This window comes from Bos indicus, chromosome 8, assembly GCF_029378745.1.
Source record: "Bos indicus isolate NIAB-ARS_2022 breed Sahiwal x Tharparkar chromosome 8, NIAB-ARS_B.indTharparkar_mat_pri_1.0, whole genome shotgun sequence".
Classification (NCBI taxonomy): Eukaryota; Metazoa; Chordata; class Mammalia; order Artiodactyla; family Bovidae; genus Bos; species Bos indicus.
In genome coordinates this window covers 5,286,823-5,305,854 of record NC_091767.1, presented here as the reverse complement: position 1 = coordinate 5,305,854, position 19,032 = coordinate 5,286,823, and the positions used below count along the sequence as shown (strand labels likewise).

At 46.6% G+C, this 19,032-nt stretch overlaps 1 protein-coding gene across 1 annotated transcript in view; it reads right to left on the bottom strand.

Annotated features, from left to right (window-relative positions):
* Window positions 1–19,032, bottom strand: part of GALNTL6 (polypeptide N-acetylgalactosaminyltransferase like 6) — a 1,502,749-nt gene that overhangs the window by 22,975 nt on the left and 1,460,742 nt on the right. Inside the window, exon 10 of the mRNA XM_019965771.2 lies at window positions 8,281–8,397. Coding sequence (XP_019821330.1) covers window positions 8,281–8,397 — 117 coding nt within the window. The remainder of the gene's footprint in view (window positions 1–8,280; window positions 8,398–19,032) is intronic.

Genomic DNA, 19,032 nt, shown 5'->3' with positions numbered 1-19,032 from the left:
ACAGTTACCTGGTGGGGAAATGGCAGGTGTCCAGCACAATGATCCAGTGTTACAGGTACATCTATTCTTTTTCAGATTCTTTTCCATTATAGGTTATTAAAAATATTGAACTTATTTCCTTGTTGGTTATCTATTTTAATTTATAGTAGTGTTTATATGTTAATCCCAAACTCCTAATTTATACCTTCCCCCACATTTAACTATAAGTTTTCTTTTTGTCTGTGAGTCTATTACCATCTTGTCAGTCAGTCATTTCAGTTGTTCAGTCGTGTCTGACTCTTTGTGACCTCATGAACCGCAGCACGCCAGGCTTCCCTGTCCACCGCAACTCCAGGAGTTTACTCAAACTCATGTTCATTGAGTTGGTGATGTCATCCAACTATCTCATCTTCTGTCGTCCCCTTCTCCTCCTGCCTTCAATCTTTCCCAGCATCAGGGTCTTTTCAAATGAGTCAGTTCTTTGCATCAGGTGGCCAAAGTATTGGAGTTTCAGCTTCAGCATCAGTCCTTCCAATGAACATCCAGGACTGATCTCCTTTAGGATGGACTGGTTGGATCTCCTTGCAGTCCAAGGGACTCTCAAGAGTCTTCTCCAACACCACAGTTCAAAAACATCAATTCTTCTGCACTCAGCTTTCTATATAGTCCAACTCTCACATCCATACATGACTACTGGAAAAACCATAACTTTGACTAGATGGACATTTGTTGGCAAAGTAATGTCTCTGCTTTTTAATATGCTGTCTAGGTTGGGCATAAATTTTCTTCCAAGGAGCAAACATCTTTTAATTTCATGGCTGCAGTTACCATCTGCAGTGATTTTGGAGCCCCCCCAAAATAAAGTCTGTCATTGTTTCCATTGTTTACCCATCTATTTGCCATGAAGTGATGGGACCAGATGCCTTGATCTCAGCTTTGTGAATGCTGAGTTTTAAGCCACCTTTTTCACTCTCCTCTTTCTCTTGCATCAGTAGGTTCTTTAGCTCTTCACTTTCTGCCATAAGGGTGGTATCATCTGCATATCTGAGGTCATTGATATTTCTCCCAGCAATCTTGATTCCAGCTTGTAATTCTTCCAGCCCAGCATTTCTCATGATGTACTCTGCATATAAGTTAAATAAGCAGGGTGACAATATACAGCCTTGATGTACTCCTTTCTCTATTTGGAACCAGTCTGTTGTTCCATGTCCAGTTCTAACTGTTGCTTCCTGACCTGCATACAGGTTTCTCAAGAGGCAGGTCAGGTGGTCTGGTATTCCCATCTTTTTAAGAATTTTCCAGAGTTTGTTGTTTCCCACATAGTCAAAGGCTTTAGCATAGTCAATAAAGCAGAAGTAGATATTTTTCTGGAACTCTTTTGCTTTTTTGATAATCCAGAGAATGTTGGCAATTTGATCTCTGGTTCCTCTGTCTTTTCTAAATCCAGCTTGAACATCTGGAAGTTCACGGTTCAGGTATTGCTGAAGCCTGGCTTGGAGAATTTTGAGCATTACTTTACTAGCGTGTGAGATGAGTACAGTTGTGCGGTAGTTTGAGCATTCTTTGGCATTGCCTTTCTTTGGGATTGGAATGAAAACTGACCTTTTCTGGTCCTGGGGCCACTTCTGAGTTTTCCAAATTTGCTGGCATATTGAGTGCAGCACTTTCACAGCATCATCTTTCAGGATTTGAAATAGCTCAACTGGAATTCCATCACCTCCACTAGCTTCATTTTTAGTGATACTTCCTACGACCCACTTGAGTTTGCATTCCAGGATGTCTGGCTCTAGGCTGGTGATCACACCATCGTGATTATCTGGGTCATGAAGATCTTTTTTATATAGTTCTTCTGTGTATTCTTGCCACCTTTCTTAATATCTTCTGCTTCTGTTGGGTCCATACCATTTCTTTCCTTTATTGTGCCCATCTTTGCATGAAATGTTCCCTTGGTATCTCTGATTTTCTTGAAGAGATTTCTAGTCCTTCCCATTCTGTTGTTTTCCTCTATTTCTTTGCATTGATATCTGAGGAAGGCTTTCTTATCTCTCTTTGCTATTTTTTGGAACTCTGGAACCCTTTTCTCCTTTGCCTTTAGCTTCTCTTGTTTTCTCAACTATTTGTAAGGCCTCCTCATACAACCATTTTGCCTTTTTGCATTTCTGTTATTGGGGGATGGTCTTGATCCCTGCCTCCTGTACAAAGTCACAAACCTCCATCCATACTTCTTCAGGCACTCTGTCTACCAGATCTAATCCCTTGAATCTATTTGTCACTTCCACTGTATAATCGTAAGGGATTTGATATATAATTGTAAGGTCATACCTGAATGGTCTAGCGGTTTTCCCTACTTTCTTCAACTTAAGTCTGAATTTTGCAATAAGGGGTTCAGGATCTGAGCCAGTCAGCTCCTGGTCTTGTTTTTGCTGACTGTATAGAGCTTCTCCATCTTTGACTGCAAAGAATATAATCATTCTGATTTCGGTATTAACCATCTGGTGTTGTCCATGTGTAGAGTCTTGTGTTGTTGGAAGAGGGTGTTTGCTATTACCAGTGCGTTCTCTTGGCAAAACTCTATTAGTCTTTGCCCTGCTTCATTCTGTACTCCAAGGCCAAATCTGCCTGTTAATCCAGGCGTCTCTTGACTCCCTACTTTTGCATTGCTATCTTGCTCATGAGTATATTTGTATCAGTTTTTTCAGATTCCACATATAAGTGACATCATGTGATATTTGTCTTTCTCTGTCTTACTTCACTTAGTATGATGATCTCTAGGTCCATCCATGTTGGTATACACGGCATTATTTCATTCCTTTTTATGGCTGAATAATATTCCATTGTATATATGTACCACATCTTCTTTATCCATTCCTCTGCCAGTGGACCTTTAGCTTGCTTCCATGTCTTGTCTATTATAAAAAATGCTGCTATGAACATTGGGGTGAGTGTATTTTTTTGAATTAGAGTTTTGAAATACCCACATGACCATGTTGGCTCTTAACCTGAAAGCTCATCATATTTTCACATAACCCTTAGAGGATGGAGTTCAAACTCTTTAAAACATAAAGAACTTTCCACCTTCTGACCTTTACCATGTTTTCCAACTGCATCCCTTCCCCTTTAGTTTATGTTCTAGCAATAGTAAAATATTTATAAGTTGCTAAGAGAGTAAATCTTAAAAGTTCTCATCACAAGGAAGAATTTCAGTAACTATGTTTACTTCCAGAGGTCAGGAAGATCCTCTGGAGAAGGAAATGGCAACCTGCTCCAGTACTCTCGGCTGGAAAATCCCATGGACAGAGGAGCGTAGTAGGCTACAGTCCATGCGGTTGCAGAGTCGGACACGACTGAGTGACTTCACTTCACTTTATGTTTGGTCCCTTATATAGCAAGGAGATTAAACCATTCAATCTGAAAGGAAACCTGAATTTTCATTGGAAGGACTGATGCTGAAGCTGAAGCTCCAAAACTTTGGCCACCTGATGGAAAAGACCCTGATGCTGGGAAAGATTGAGGGCAGGCAGAGAGGGGGATGACAGAAGATGAGATGCTTGGATGGCATCACTGACTCAATGCACATGAGTCTGAGCAAACTCTGGGAGACAGTGATGGACAGGGGAGCCTGGTGTGCTGCAATCCGTGGGGTTGTAAAGACTTGGAGACAACTGAGCAACTGAAGAACAACAACAACAAACTATGTTTGGTGATGAATATTAACTAAACTTATTGGGGTTATCATTTCATAATAGATACAAATGGTGAGCCAACATGTTGTATAACTGAAACAAATCTTACTATATGTCCGTTAGACCTCAATGTAAAAAACTAGTTCCTTGCACTAATCAGGTTGTATGTATTTTCCCGTCTATGGCTTTGTTCATGAGAGGCCCTCTGGCTGCAAGGCCCACATTCACCAGCCAGCTCACCTAAGAAGCCATCTCTCTGAACCCCTCCTTCCCTCCCACCCCCACCTTATTTCATCATGCTTGTCCGTTTATGTTTCTGTAACCTTTACTGGTCAGTGAGACCCCAGATGGCAGGAGCCATATCTTCATCTTTGTGTTTCCCGCACCCAGAACAATTCATGACATTTAATTCATGTCCAATAAAATTTCTATTGCATAAATAAAAACTTGAACTCATTATATAACAGAAAGTGCACTGGAATAACTGTCAAGAGGAACTAATTATAATTAGTCTTTTCGGTTTCTCAAATAAATTTGTTTTGTTTGTGTCTAATTATTAATACAGCAATATCACCAATAATTCATTTTTTGAGCTTTCAATTTCAATGATTCTCAGCTCAGTTACCTATTATTAGAATAACAGTGTCCTGGCCTATAAACCTGTCATGGATTAAATTTTATGTTATTTAAACTTCACAAATCTTGGTACCGTAAGCAGTGCGGGTACCGGTGGCTGTGACTGGTTTATCCATTTCCCACTTTGTCGCTTTCCTGATTCTATACCTGTAGAAGGCAGAGCTGAAGGGCGCTGTGGTCCTTGCCTTGCCTTTCAGTACCCAGCTGGCCTGCAGAAGTGGGTGGGCTGGCCGCTGCCATGCTTCAAGAGTCCAGGCTTGTGTGTGCTTCCATAGACAGTGATTTCTTTTTACTTTCTTACCGTTTCCTTTCCTCTGGTTGTTGTTTAGTCGCTAAGTCCTGTCCCATTCATTTTTGATCCCACGGACTGTAGCCTGCCAGGCTTCTCTGTCCATGGGATTCCCCAGGCAAGAACACTGAAGTGGGTTGCCATTTCCTTCTCCAGGGGATCTTCCCAGACCAGGGATTGAACCCACATGTCTGGCATTGGCAGGTGGATTCTTAACCACTAGACCACCAGGAAAGCCCTCTCCAGGGTCTTTGAAATGCTCTCTCCTGCCGCATAACTTATCCTAATTGTCACACGGAACCAATCAGCCACTGACTGGTCTCATTTCTGAGACCTGCAATCCTGTGCCGTCGTGTCAAAGCAGAAACAGGCACACATCATGCAGGTACCTGACGGTTTGGAAAGCTTTGGGCTGCTCCTCACTGACAAGAAATATTCAGATTTTATTCAGGTTCCCTGCACAGTACCTCCTGAGTTGTTTTCAGCCTCAAAGTCCTCATTCTTGAAGTACATTGATGTTAGTTTCTCCACTTTCTTCTTTGAAGTGAGACTTTAAAACAGATTCGTAATGATATATAAATTAGACTTCTTGGTTCTGATGTTAACGTGGTGCGCACAATGTTGCCCGAGTCTGTATTGTATTACTCAAAACACAAAGCCTTGGTTGTCGCTAAGTCATGTCTGACTCTTGGTGACCGCATGGACTGTAGCCCTCCAGGCTCCTCTGTCCACGGGATGCTCCAGGCAAGAATACTGGAGTGGGTTGCCATTCCCTTCTCCAGGGGATCTTCCTTCATTGAGTAATAAATATATATTGAGTATAAATCGAATAAAATGAAGAGTTAATTACTGGAAAAGAGGCAGTTTGTGATGTTTGAACCTCCACATCAATATACAGTGATACGTGTTTCAAATAAGATTGACTTTCACCTCCTGTCAACCTTGTTTGATCGCCTTGTTTTCGGAGACTATGGGGAATGGAAATCTTTTTAAAGAGCTGGGACAACCCTGAGGGATGGGATGGGGAGGGAGGTGGGAGGGGGGTTCAGGATGGGGGACACATGTACACCCATGGCTGATTCACGTCCATGTATCCCAAAACCCAGCACAATATTGTAAAGTAATTAGCCTCCAATTAAAATTTTAAAAAAAGAAAGAGAAAGAGCTGTGTTAAGTGGTCTTTGTTCCTCTTAGATAGCTGTCTGCTTATCTAGTGCTGCCCTCTGGTGACTACTTCTTGAGTTACATGCCACAGGTTTTTGCAGTTTGGCCTGGCCCTCGTGGCTCAGCAGTAAAGAATCCACCTGCCAATGCAGGAGACGGGGGTTCCATCCCGGGGTAGGGACGATCCCCTGGAGAAGGAAACGGAAACCTACCCTAGTGTTCTTGCCTAGGAAATCCCATGGACAGAGGAGCCTGGTGGGCTACAGTCTATGGGGTTGCAAAAGGGTCAGACATGACTTAGTGACTAAAGGACAAGGGAGGACTGAGTATGCAGTATAGCTGGCTTTATTTATATTTATTTTCACCCATCAGATAAAGTTGCAGCCCATATTTCACTCTAGCACATTCCCTGGGATGGAGATGTTAAACCTGATCCGGTCATTCAGGTATGTCTGCGTCCTTCACAACCGGCTGGACAGGCGTGTCTCCTGGTCAGGCTGAACAGACACAGTAGAGAGGAACTGAACTCAACAGAGACAGGGGGCATTTCCTTCTGGCACCCTCCTTTTCCTTTTTGAAAATGTCCTTTCTCCTCTAGACGCCAGCCTTACCAAGTGGCCGTGAAGCCTTCTCTCTTGCTCCCAGACTGCAATCAGAATTGCTTCATGGAGGAAATGGGTGGACACGGTCCCCTGCCCTGGTCACAGAGGATACAGATCCCCTGGAGAAGGGGATGGCTACCCACTCTGGCATTGTTGCCTGAAAAATTCGATGGACAGTGGAGCCTGGAGGGCTACAGTCCGCGGGGTCGCAAAGAGTCGGACACGACTGAGCACTAACACACGCAGAGGATAAAGAAGGCAAGTCAGCTTCTGCTGAGGGTCCACAGCTGCCAGTGAACCTCAAGCTGCAGGGCCTTCCTTAAAACCCACCTGATGCTGTCCGTAGACGCAGGGTGTATTTGCGAGCGTGTGTGCTCAGTCGTGTCTGACCCATTGCGACCCCATGGACGGTAGCCCGCCAGGCTCCTCTGTCTGTGGATTCTCCAGGCAAGGATACCGGAGTGGGTTGCCATTCCCTTCCCCGGACAACCTTCCCCACCCAAGGATGGAACCTGGGTCTCTGGAGTTTCATGCATTGGATTCTTCACCACCGAGCCCCCCGGGGAAGCTCCCCTCAGCACAGTCCCTGGTTTAGGCGTTGATGGACTCGATTCTGGGCTGTGCTCTGGACTTGGCTTAGAGCAACTGTTTTCCTAGATTGGCTGCTCTGCACTGGGGCGGGGCAGGAGAGAGTGCACAGTGGGGAGAGGGGAAGGACGACATGTCCAGCCTCATCACACCCAATAACTCTTGGAGATCCCAGGCTGGGCGAGGTGGGGGCTTCTACTAACTTAGCATTAGTTAGTTACCAGACATACTCCTTTAGTCTGTGTGATGAGTACACGAGGGTGTGCGGTTTAATTTCTTATAGTTTCCTGTTTGAAAGATTTTATAATTTAAAAACAATAAAAAGGGGCAGGCACAATTCTTCCCCTGTCTTTCCTGTTTTACAGGTGACTCGGGGTGAGGGAAGCCCCTTACCAGGACTGTCACATTTCAGAGGTGGTCAGGAACCACACCTCACTTAATAAACTGAGTTGCTCTGGAATGTTGTTTTCAAGCACAAGCAGTAAATAGTCTTAAAGTAGGGCTTCCCTGCTTGCTTGGTGGCTCAGTGGTAAGGAATCTGCCTGCCCGTGCAGGAGATTCAGATGTGACCCTTGGGTCAGGAAGATCCCCTGGAGGAGCAATGGCAACCGACTCCAGTATTCTTGCCTGGAGATGCCCATGGACAGAGGAGCCTGGTGGGCTACAGTCCACGGGGTTGGGTCAGACACAACTGAGTGACTAAACAACAGCAAGTCTTAAAGCATCCCATGTGGTCCACGCTGGGGTGTTCCTGCCTCTGAGTTATCCTTTGTGTGTAAGATCACAGATTGCTGCTAGTGACAGGTGTATGTAAAGTAAGCTGTCCAAGCAGCCAAAGGGGGAGATAAGATTAGAGAAAGTCACAAAAACGGATAGAATCACCAAGAGTCCTTCCATAAAACCATGGAATCTGCTCGGGAGAGTTGTATAAACACCCTACAAACTTTTCATGGTTTGAAAGCTATCGTCCTGGGAAAGGAAAGAGAAGACTAGGGTCACCATTAACATCTCTTTACCATCCTTTCTATTCTTTTCTTTTTTTTGACACCATGTGGCATGCGGGATCTTCGTTCCTCGACCAGAGATTGCACCTGTACTGGCAGCAGTGGGAGCATGGAGTCTTAACGACTGCACCACCGTGAAATGCCAGCATCCTTTCTTTAAAGCCCATTTGAATACCTGATCTCAATGGATGACCATGACTGCCCTGAGAGGACGCGGAAGCCAAGAAGGGGTTTCCTTGATCGCAGAGCTAGGTGGTGACCTCCCAGGCCCCTCTAGAGACTTATTCCCACACTGTCCCCTGTACCAGCCCCTCGCTCCCAGTCCCAGGACACACCTGCTCATGAGACCAGGTCCTCTCAGAACCGTCCTTGACACACACGTCCAGCCTTAGCTCGGTCCCCGTGGCTCCGTGCTTGCTGTCCACGCAGAGGTTTGCTGCCACGTTTCGAAGCTGTGGAGAGAAGGAAGGATGAGGATGCAGCTGTTCCTGACAATCCTGGTGGAGATTCAGCAGGGATTTTTTTTTTTTAATTCCACGATGATTAGATGGTGCCTTAAATTCATATGGAGAGAAACTGGAGAATTAAATATCACATGGGCCAGTCTACATGTCAAAGAACATGAGAAGATTGGACTGCAAACCGCAGTGAGACTCTGGGTGAAACTGCAGTCTAGAAACAAGGACACAGAGCTCATGACTTCTGTAAGATGGGAAATTTTTCCTTTCAGGTGGTTCTTTAGCTCATAACTGGTCATCTTCCTGCTTCAAAGCATTGTCTCCTATCGCCACGTTAGCTAGGTTAGCTAGGAGAGAGCTCCAGAATGAGGCAAGTGTCGCGGGTAGAAGGTGTGAGGAGGAGGTCACTGTGTAGGGGTTCACCTGACGCCCCCTGGTGGCCTGGGATGGACGTGCCATCCAGTGAGAGTTGGACCAAAAAAAGGCTGAGCACCAAAAAAATCGATGCTTTTGAACTGTGGTGCTGGAGAAGACTCTTGAGAGTCCCTTAGATAGCAAGGAGATCAAACTAGTCAATCCTAAAGGAAATCAACCCTGAATATTCATTGGAAGGACTGATGCTAAAGCTGAAGCTCCAGTTCTTTGGTCACCTGATGAGAAGAACTGACCTATTGGAAAAGACCCTGATGCTGGGAAAGATTGAAGGCAGGAGGAGAAGGGGTGACAGAGGAATAAGATGGTTGGATGGCATCACCAACTCAATGGATATGAGTTTGAGCAAGCTCTGGGAGACAGCGAAGGACAGGGAAGCTTGGAGTGCTGCGGTCCATGGGGTCACAGAGTCGGACACAACTTAGTGACTGAAGAGCGACAACAAGAGACTATTAGGAAAATGGGGAAGACAGTGACTATTGGTGCACTCCTTGACTGGATGAAGATTCTCTACCCCAGGGGTCCCCAACCTCCAGGGTCTAGTGCCTGATGATTTGAGGTGGAGCTGATGTAGATAATAGAAATAAAGCGCACGATACATGCACTGTTCTTGAATCATCCCCAACCACCTCCCCACCGGTCTGTGTAAAAACCATCTTCCACGAAACTGGTGCCAAAGAGTTTGGGGACTGCTGCTCTACATCATGTAGAGGGACTTTGAAAAGTTATAGCATGAGAAAAAAAATGACTTAATCATTCTTTGCAAATATTGTAGTAAAGAACTGAATGGACTTTCCTGGTAGCTCAGCTGGTAGAGAATCTGCCTGCAATGTGGGAGCAAGATCCGCTGGAGAAGGGATAGGCTACCCACTCCAGTATTCTTGAGCTTCCCTGGTGGGCTCAGACAGTAAAGAATCCATCTACAATGCAGGAGACTTGGGTTCAATCCCTGGGTCAGGAAGATCCTCTGGGCATGGCAACCCACTGCAGTGTTCTTGCCTGGAGAATCCCCATGGATGGAGGAGCCTGGCAAGCTACAGTCCATGGGTTCGTAAAGAGTCTGACACGACTGAGCGACTAAGCACAGCACTAAGAACTGAATAGTTAGGGGTGGGAAAATGGTGAAAAGTATCAACAGCAGAAACGGCAACAGAAAAAAGTCTGGACATGGACGCGTCCCCATGTCAAATCTTCCCGCCCAGAGCCTCCACTGGTCCTCCTGCCACCAGCAGGACCACCTCCTGTAGCACAGCTGGTCAGTGTGTATAGCCACTGAGGTGTGCGTGCTTAGACGAGTGCGAGGACCTTGGTCCTTTTCACGTCTTTACAGGGTCCTGCATTATAACAGTCCCTTTAGGTCCTGCTAAGAATGGAAACAAGAACAGGATCTACCAGAGGCATCATTTTAGTCACAATTCTTTTGCCCAGAATGAGTAGATAGGGAGTCTCTCCAGTAGAGAATGATGCCTGAATGGGGCCTGATCCTACTGGGCTGGGGCAGTGAGGCAGAGAGGAGGTTATGTGACGTACTGGATATCACAATCAAATAAGTGATGCTGGGACACAGTGTGGTAGGCACATGGGCTGTTTCATTTCCACTTACTTAATTTTTTTAGTTTTTATTTATTTAAATTTGGCTGCCTTGGGTCTTTGTTGTTTTGTGCGTGGGCTTTCTCTAGTCGCAGTGCACAGGCTTCTCACTGCAGTGGCTTCTCTTGTGGCTTCCGGGCTCTAGAGCTCAGGCTCAGCAGTTGCGGCACACGGGCTTAGTTGCGTGTGGATCTTCCTTGACCAGGGATGGAACCCGTGTCCCCTGCACTGGCAGCCAGATTCTTAACTGCTGGACCACCAGGGAAGTCCTCCATTTACTATAGGAGTCAGTTTAGTTCAGTTCAGTTGCTCAGTTGTGTCTGACTCTTTATGACCCCATGGACTGTATATAACACGCCAGGCCTCCCTGTCCATCACCAACTCCCAGAGTTTACTCAAATTCATGTCCAGTGAGTTGGTGATGCCATCCAACCATCTAATCCTCTGTCATCCCCTTCTCCTCCCACCTTCAATCTTTCCCAGCATCAGGGTCTTCTCAAATGAGTCAGTTCTTCGCATCAGGTGGCCAAAGTATTGGAGTTTCAGCTTCAGCATCAGTCCTTCCAATGAAAACCCAGGACTGATCTCCTTTAGGATGGACTGGTTGGATCTCCTTGCAGTCCAAGGGACTCTCAAGAGTCTTCTCCAACACCACAGTTCAAGAGCATCAATTCTTCAGTGCTCAGAATTTTTTATAGTCCAACTCTCACATCCATACATGACTACTGGAAAAACCATAGCTTTGACTAGATGGACCTTTGTTGGTAAGGTAATGTCTCTGCTTTTTAATATGCTGTCTAGGTTGGTCATAACTTTCCTTCCAAGGAGTAAGCATCTTTTAATTTCATGGCTGCAATCACCTCTGCAGTGATTTTGGAGCCCCCCAAAATAAAGTCAGCCACTGTTTCCACTGTTTCTCCATCTATTTGCCATGAAGTGATGGGACCGGATGCCATGATCTTAGTTTTCTGAATGTTGAGTTTTAAACCAACTTTTTCACTCTCCTCTTCCTCTTGCATCAAGAGGTTCTTTAGTTCTTCTTTGCTTTCTGCCACTATAGGAGTAGAGGCTGGTATAGGGTTGTCAGGAGGGAATCAAGGCGGTGGATACCAGATTCCTTATTCAGGAAATTTGGCCACAGTTGGGGTTCACCCTCTGCTGCTGGACTGGTGCTCTCAGGTGTCTGTCCATGCTGACAGGGGATGTGAAATCATGGAGGACACAGGGTGACAGTTCTGAACCTGGTTTGGCCTACAGACTTCTCTGAGAAGCCACGGAGAGCTATGGACACTCTTGCAAAAACAAAGGAACTGGAAGTGGACACACACAAGCACTTTTGTATTCACTTTTCTGGCTGCCGTAGACTCCACATTTGAATCCGGATGACAGAAAATGCATGCCACCTCCACATACATTCCACAAAGGAATTGCCTCCCTTTTCTTCTTCTTTTTTTGGCTGCGCCACACTCATGGTTGGCTTTCCCAGTGGCTCAGTGATTAAGAATCCGTCTGCAATGCAGGAGACTTGGGTTCCATCCCTGGGTCAGGAAGATCCCCTGGAATGGCAACCCACCGCAGTATTATTGCCCTTGGACAGGGGAGTCTGGGAGGCTGTAGTCCACAGGGTTGAAAAGAGTTGGAAATGACTGAAGTGACAGCACACTTGCATGCAAACACAACATGTGGGATCTGAGTTCCCTGGCCACGGATTGAACCTGAGCCCCTTGCAGTAGAAGTCCCACCCACTTCCTCTTAGTTTCCTGGGAGATCCGGACGGGCAGGACATGAACTTGGCCATGTCAGCGAGTGCCCCAGTCACTCCCAATTCCTTCACCTTTTCTCCACCTCCTCAATCAAGAGCCAGGGAGGAATTTCACTGTGGAATTTGGGGAGCCAAGCTTAAAAGAGGCATTTTGGGGGATCAATTCCCAGGTGTGTGATTGAGTTTATTGGGTGAAAGAGAAGCAGCCCGAGAGGTGGAAGTCTGAGCTTGCATCACTCTCTGGGGTCCAGCATCCATTAACGCCTGTCTGATCTCAACCAGGACCGGGGTTTCAGTTTGTTAAAGCTGCTCCACCGGGGGTTGCCAGACAGAACGCTGGGAAGAGCTTTCTTTTTATTCTTGGCCACTGAACTCACAGCCTCTCTATTCTTAGAGCTCTGCTGTCTGCTCAGTCATGTCCAACTCTTTGTGACCCCATGGGCTGTAGCCCACCAGGCTCCTCTGTCCATGGGATTCTCTAGGCAGGAATACTGGAGTGGGTTGCCATGCCCTCCTGCAGGGCATCTTCCCACCCTGGGATCTTCCCACCCTGCGTCTCCTACAGTGTCAGGTGGATTCTTTACCCACTGAGCCATTTGAAGCCCAGTGTCAACTGATGGCAAAGGCTCTTTCAGGGCACTCCTGTTCCCACTCCTGAGTCCAGGTGGAGGGAACAGCAGCTGCTGTTGGTTTATGGCCACGTGGCTGCAGAGGGACCAGCTGCACAGGCTCTGCTCTTGGAAGAGGAGGATGTGAGGCAAAAAAGGACGTGGGCCACCCAGCGAGGCTGGGCAGTGGATGTGCCAGTCCTGCCCAAAGCTGTCAGAGTGCCTGGTTCTCTTTCTAAACGCTGTGAATGTGTAAGGGCTCTGGCAAGGGGTAGAGGAAACCATCGTCTGAACTCTCAAACGTTCTAAACTCTCATCCAAATGGCATCTGTGTAGACACTGGGATAAATGGCTTTGGAAACCAAATTTCAAGTTCCAAAGGCATAATTGTCCACATCTGTGTAAATTCCAGCCCCTCGCTGTGCCAGAGAAGAGCCACCGAGAGTCCAGCACAGGATGAGGTGGGCACCTGCACTCCAGCCTGTCCATCCACTCTGCTCACGCCCACCTCTTCAATTCACACCCCATCCTCAGCTCACAAACATGGCTCCGTCACAGCGAGCTGGTGAGTAAAATCGCAACAGAACAGACCCTAATGCTTGCTTATACTTTTGAATAAAGTTTTCTTTCTAAGGGAAAGTAGACAAGAAAAGAATGCAGATGATTTCAACTTTTCCACCATGGGCTCGTGTATCTGCAGCTAAAGGAAAAGCAGTTCACACAAGCACACACGAACACACACACATCGAGGACAGGGTTACTGATTCATCTGGGACAGAAAAGGGCATTTTCCTGCTCTGTTCCTCCAACATCCAGCGTGGAGACTCAGCAGGACGAAAATCACCTCAAAAGACCAAGAGACTTGGAGCAGGATTAGAAAGGGAGGCGGTGCTTGACTAGGAACAGGAGAAAAGGGATGCGAGACAGGCTTACAGAGATCTCCTGGGGCGAGGATTAGGAGGTCTGGCGGAGTGAAGGCTGTTTTAGGTCAGCAGGAGAATGCCGGCTCATCTGGAACGTGCGCTTTCCCTCCCCGACAAGGGAGGTTTTATGAAGAGGCTGGAAGAAGGGGCACAGGGAATAAACATCGAGGTGGCTGGCAAGTGGGGACAGATAATTCAGTGGGTAGTCAAAGAGAGACCAGCTCAGCAGGAGTGGGATTTGCTATCGCCCTTTCATAGACTTGGGGTTTTTAAGTGAGAAGTAGTGGGTTCATGATTCATTCAACAAACATTAAGTAAGTACCTGGATGTCCCAGGGACTATGCTAGACATTGTATACAGTGGAAAATAAAAGAGGATTTGTGGATGAAATGGTATAGATGGTGAAAAGGTACAATCTTCCAGTTATACAATGAAAAGGTTCTGGGAATGTGACCTATAGCATGGTCACGACGGTTACCCATTCTGTGTTGTATGCGCTAAGACAGTGGGTCTTAAATGCTTGCATTGCAAGAAAATTAGTAATTCCACGGTGACAGATGGTAACCAGACTTATTGTGGTGATTGTTTTGTAATAGGTACAAATATCAAATCATTATGTGGACACCCGGAGGTAAATAGATTATGTTGTTGCTGTTCAGTAGCTCAGTCATGTCTAAATCTTTGCGACCCCATGGACTGCAGCACACCAGGCTTCCTTGTCCTCCACTATCTACCAAAGTTTGCTCAAACTCATGTCCATTGAGTCAGTGATGCCATCCAACCATCTTGTCCTCTGTTGCTCCCTTCTCCTCCTGCCCTTGATCTTTCCCAGCATCTCTTCTCCAATGAGTCAGCTCTTTGCAACAGGTGGCTAAAGTATTGGAGCTTCAGCTTCAGCATCATTCCTTCTAATGAATATTAAGGATTGATTTCCTTTAGGATTGACTGGTTTGATCTTCTTGCTGTCCAAGGAACTCTCAAGAGCCTTCTCTAGCACTACAATTCGAAAGCATCAATTCTTCGGCACTCAGCCTTCCTTATGGCCCAATTTTCACATCCATACATGGCTACTGAAAAAACCATAGCCTTGACTATACAGACCTTTGTTGGCAAAGTGATGTCTCTGCTTTTCAATACACTGACTAGGTTATAGGTCAAGTATATCTCAGTTTTAAAAATTCAGAAAAATACATTTGAATTCAACCTCCTCAGAAAAGTCTGTCCCCTCCTTTGAAAGCACATCTAGTCCTTTGTCATTCCCAAAGTTCTGACACGTGAGGACCAGTGGTTTCTAAGCCTTCTTCTGGCAGGGTGTCCTCACTGGGCTGGGTGGGTCTAGGGGAGATGAAGGTCCCCGGGTGGGGTCAGGCAGAGACGTCCATAGCTTGACTGATGGGCTCCAAAAACTGTTGCTTCATGATTCTCATTCCTCAGTGATTGACAGCATTTCTTTAGATCCCATGGTCCTGTGATCATTTATTTTTCTCAGTCTCAGAAAGCTGTGATCTTTTTTGGTCCCCACAGCATGCTGTAGCACAGAGAGAATTTTGCAGGCACCTCTGCTGCCAATTGAAGAAGGTGATGGCACCCCACTCCAGTACTCTTGCCTGGAAAATCCCATGGATGGAGGAGCCTGGTAGGCTGCAGTCATGGGGTTGCAAAGAGTTGGACACGACTGAGCGACTTCACTTTCACTTTTCACTTTCCTGCATTGGAGAAGGAAATGGCAACCCACTCCAGTGTTCTTGCCTGGAGAATCCCAGGGATGGGGGAGCCTGCTTGGCTGCCATCTGTGGGGTCGCACAGAGTCGGACACGACTGAAGCGACTTAGCAGCAGCCGCAGCACTGCTGCCAATGCACTGGACAGGACCAATTTTCCTTTCAGGGTCTTGCAACTTTTTTGAATTTTACTAGAAAAGCGGGAAAAGGATTTGTCTTCTGAGAGCTCATGAATCTCTCTCTTTTTTTTTTTTAATTCAGCTTTTGTCGAGGTATAATTGACATATAAAATTAGATATTTACCATATACATTGTGGTGAGTTAATACATGTATACTTTGTGAAATGATTTTTCTCATTAATTAACACAATTATCACCTCACATATTTACCTTTTTTTTTTTTTTCCTGATGAGAACATTTCAGTTCTCCTTGCTGCTTCTTGTTGTTTAGTTGCTCAGTTGTATGTGACTCTTTTTGACCCTATGGACTGTAGCCCACCAGGCTCCTCTGTCCATGGGATTCTCTAGGCAAGAATACTGGAGTGGGTTGCCATTTCCTTCTCCAGGGGATCTTCTTGATGCAGGGGTTGAACCCATGTCTCCTGCACTGGCAGGTCAATTCTTTACCACTGAACCACATTGGAAGCCTCTCCTTGCTTAGCTAGTGTCAGTTATACAATTCGGTGTCAACTGAGGTCAGTATGTTTTACATGAGACCCTCAGACTGCTGCTGCTAAGTCGCTTCAGTCGCGTCCGACTCTGCGACCCCATAGACAGCAGCCCACCAGGAACCCCCGTCCCTGGGATTCTCCAGGCAAGAACACTGGAGTGGGTTGCCATTTCCTTCTCCAATGCATGAAAGTGAAAAGTGAAAGTGAAGTCGCTCAGTCGTGTCTGACTCTTAGCGACCCCATGGACTGCAGCCCACCAGGCTCCTCCGTCCATGGGATTTTCCAGGCAAGAGTACTGGAGTGGGGTGCCATCGCCTTACCTGGACCCTCAGACTGGGTTTGTCTTATTCCAGCCTTGAATGAGTGCTTCATTCTACTCACAGTGAAGCCCAGCACACATTAGGAGTGACCCACCAGCTGAACAATCTCTGCTACCGGACTCACATAACTGACCTCCGTACACTCCTGCCCCAGATTGTTCTCACGTTGAGATCAGAAATCTCCACCTGGATGGCTCATCAAAGGGGCCGTGAGGGGCGTGGCCCTCTGCTGGTTGCCCTGGTAACCCCGGTGCAGACCAGGTGTCAATCCCCCTATAAGGGGCGATCTCCCCCAGTCCCCACCCCCACGCCCACCCTCACTCCGCCCGCCCTGCCCCGGGGCGGAGGCGGCCGCCCTGTCCTGCCTGCGCTCCACTGCATACAGTGCGGCTGTCTGTTGTACCGGGACCCTGCTTCAGACAGGTAAGTGCCCCCTTCCATGAACCGCTGATGTCTCTGTCGCTGACCCCGGCTCTTCCTTCGGTCTTAAAGCTAAGCTTCTGGGTGCAGTCCAACAAATTGGCGGAGCAGCCAGGGGACTGAGGAAATGCCCACGAGCACCGAAATGTTGGGAAATGAGGACGGGGGCTGGCAGATTACCGTTGTAATCCCGCTGTGGTCATCCACTGACACGGGTCTCGAAAGCCAGGGGTGAGGGGGGACCCCAGGGTGCCATCCGCCAGTACTGGGGTCCTGTGGTGGCTCTTCATGACGGCTGGGCACTGCCAAGAGTACAGAGAACCCCTAGACACCCTCAGGCTTGTGGAGATTCTGGCCGCCATGACAGTGGGGAAAGCGAAGTTAGACAGTAAGGCAGTGGACGCACCTCTGGGCATTTCTTTTAAAACTTTATTTATGGTTGCGCTGGGTCCTCCTTTGCTGCTCGGGCTTTCTCTAGTTGAGACAAGTGGGGGCTACCCTCTAGATGTGGTGCCCAGGCTTCTCACGACAGTGACTTCTCTTGTGGCAGAACAGGGGCTCTAGGGCATGTGGGCGTATGTATTTGCGGCTCCCAGACTCTGGAGAACCGGCTCAGTATTCTGGTGCACCGGCTTACTTGCTCCGCAGCCTGTGGGATCTTCCCAGATGAGGGATCAAACCTGTGTCTCCTGTGGTGGCAGGCAGATGCTTATTCACTAACCCACCTGGGAAATCCAATTGCCTTTTTTTTTTTTCCACTTGCTGTGCCAAGTCTTAGTTGCAACATGCAGGATCTAGTTCCCTGACCAGGGATCGAACCTGGGCTCCCTGCACTGGGAGTGAGGAGTCTTCGCCACTGGACCACCAGGGAAGTCCCAGGCCATTGCTTTTTATTTTAAGAACGGCCACAGGTGCTGAGCAAAGGTTAACTTAAATGTGTATTCCTGTTTCTCTGAAAGTGAGGCATATGTATTAATGATGCTAGGAAAGAGTAGGGTAGGAGGAGAAGCGGGTGACAGATGTTTAGATGGTATTACCAACTCAATGAACATGAGTTTGAGCAAACTCCAGGAGATGGTGAAGCACAGGGAAGCCTGGCGTGCTGCAGTCCATGGGGTCACAAAGAATCGGACACGATATAGCGACTGAACCACAACAAATGTATTAATATACAGTGGATGATACGTATTGTTATTACTGTTATTTGTTTAAACTGAACTGGCTATTTAGAAAGTAAAAACAGTACCTGAAAATGGCCAAAATAGGAATCTTTTGGCATTCTGAAACTGGTTTTTGCATATGCCCTTAGAGGAAGTTGGCTTTCTGGAAGGAATGGGTGTTTGTCTTCATGTGCCTTTGAGATGTAAATGATCTACCTGTGCTCTAGGTAACTTTAATCCCTGAGAGTGAAGAAGAAGAAAGAAGAAAATAAAAAAGGCCTCTTAAAACTCTAGCTGGAAAACTGTGAGATGTCTTTGTCTGTAAAGATATACGCATGTCTATGTGTCCCTTCTAATTATGAGGTATCTCTGCCTCCAAATGGCATTGCCAAGATTGCTTTGTGTCTGAGCTCTGTTTATTTGCTTGACAGAAATTGCATGCTTACATGAATTCTCAGAAATAGAGTGAATTTCAGATTCATGTGATCTGAGAAATACTCAGTACTGAATCGATATCTGGTATTGAAGCTACTTAAGCTTGTTGGTTTGATTAATATAGACATATCTTTTTCTAGTCATCAGTGTTAACACTTTCGTTCAAATGAAGATTTCCCTGTTCAAATTACTGGCATTCTTTCTTTCTCATGGCTGGACTCTGATGCAACCACTTTTGAGTAATAGTTGAAGGACCGGATATCACAGAAGCAAAGAGGATGAGGAGGGTTGAGGGTGGAAGTCCCAGGAATGGTTTCTTCTGGAAGCGGTCAAAGGAGGAGTAGTCAGGAAAATAAGAGGAAAACCAGAGAGTTTTTCCAGAAGTGGACAGGGCTGGGGGTCAGCAGGGTCAAATTCCTTAGTGAGGTCAAGCAGGCTGAAGGTCTGGGAGGGGCTGTTGAACTTGGCAGCTAGGAAATTTTCAAGATCAGTAAAGGAGGAAAAGGGAGGTCAACCAATGGAAGCTTCTCTTCCAAGAAACTGGACTTCGATGGGAATGAGAAAAAGCAGAATTAAAACAAAACAACC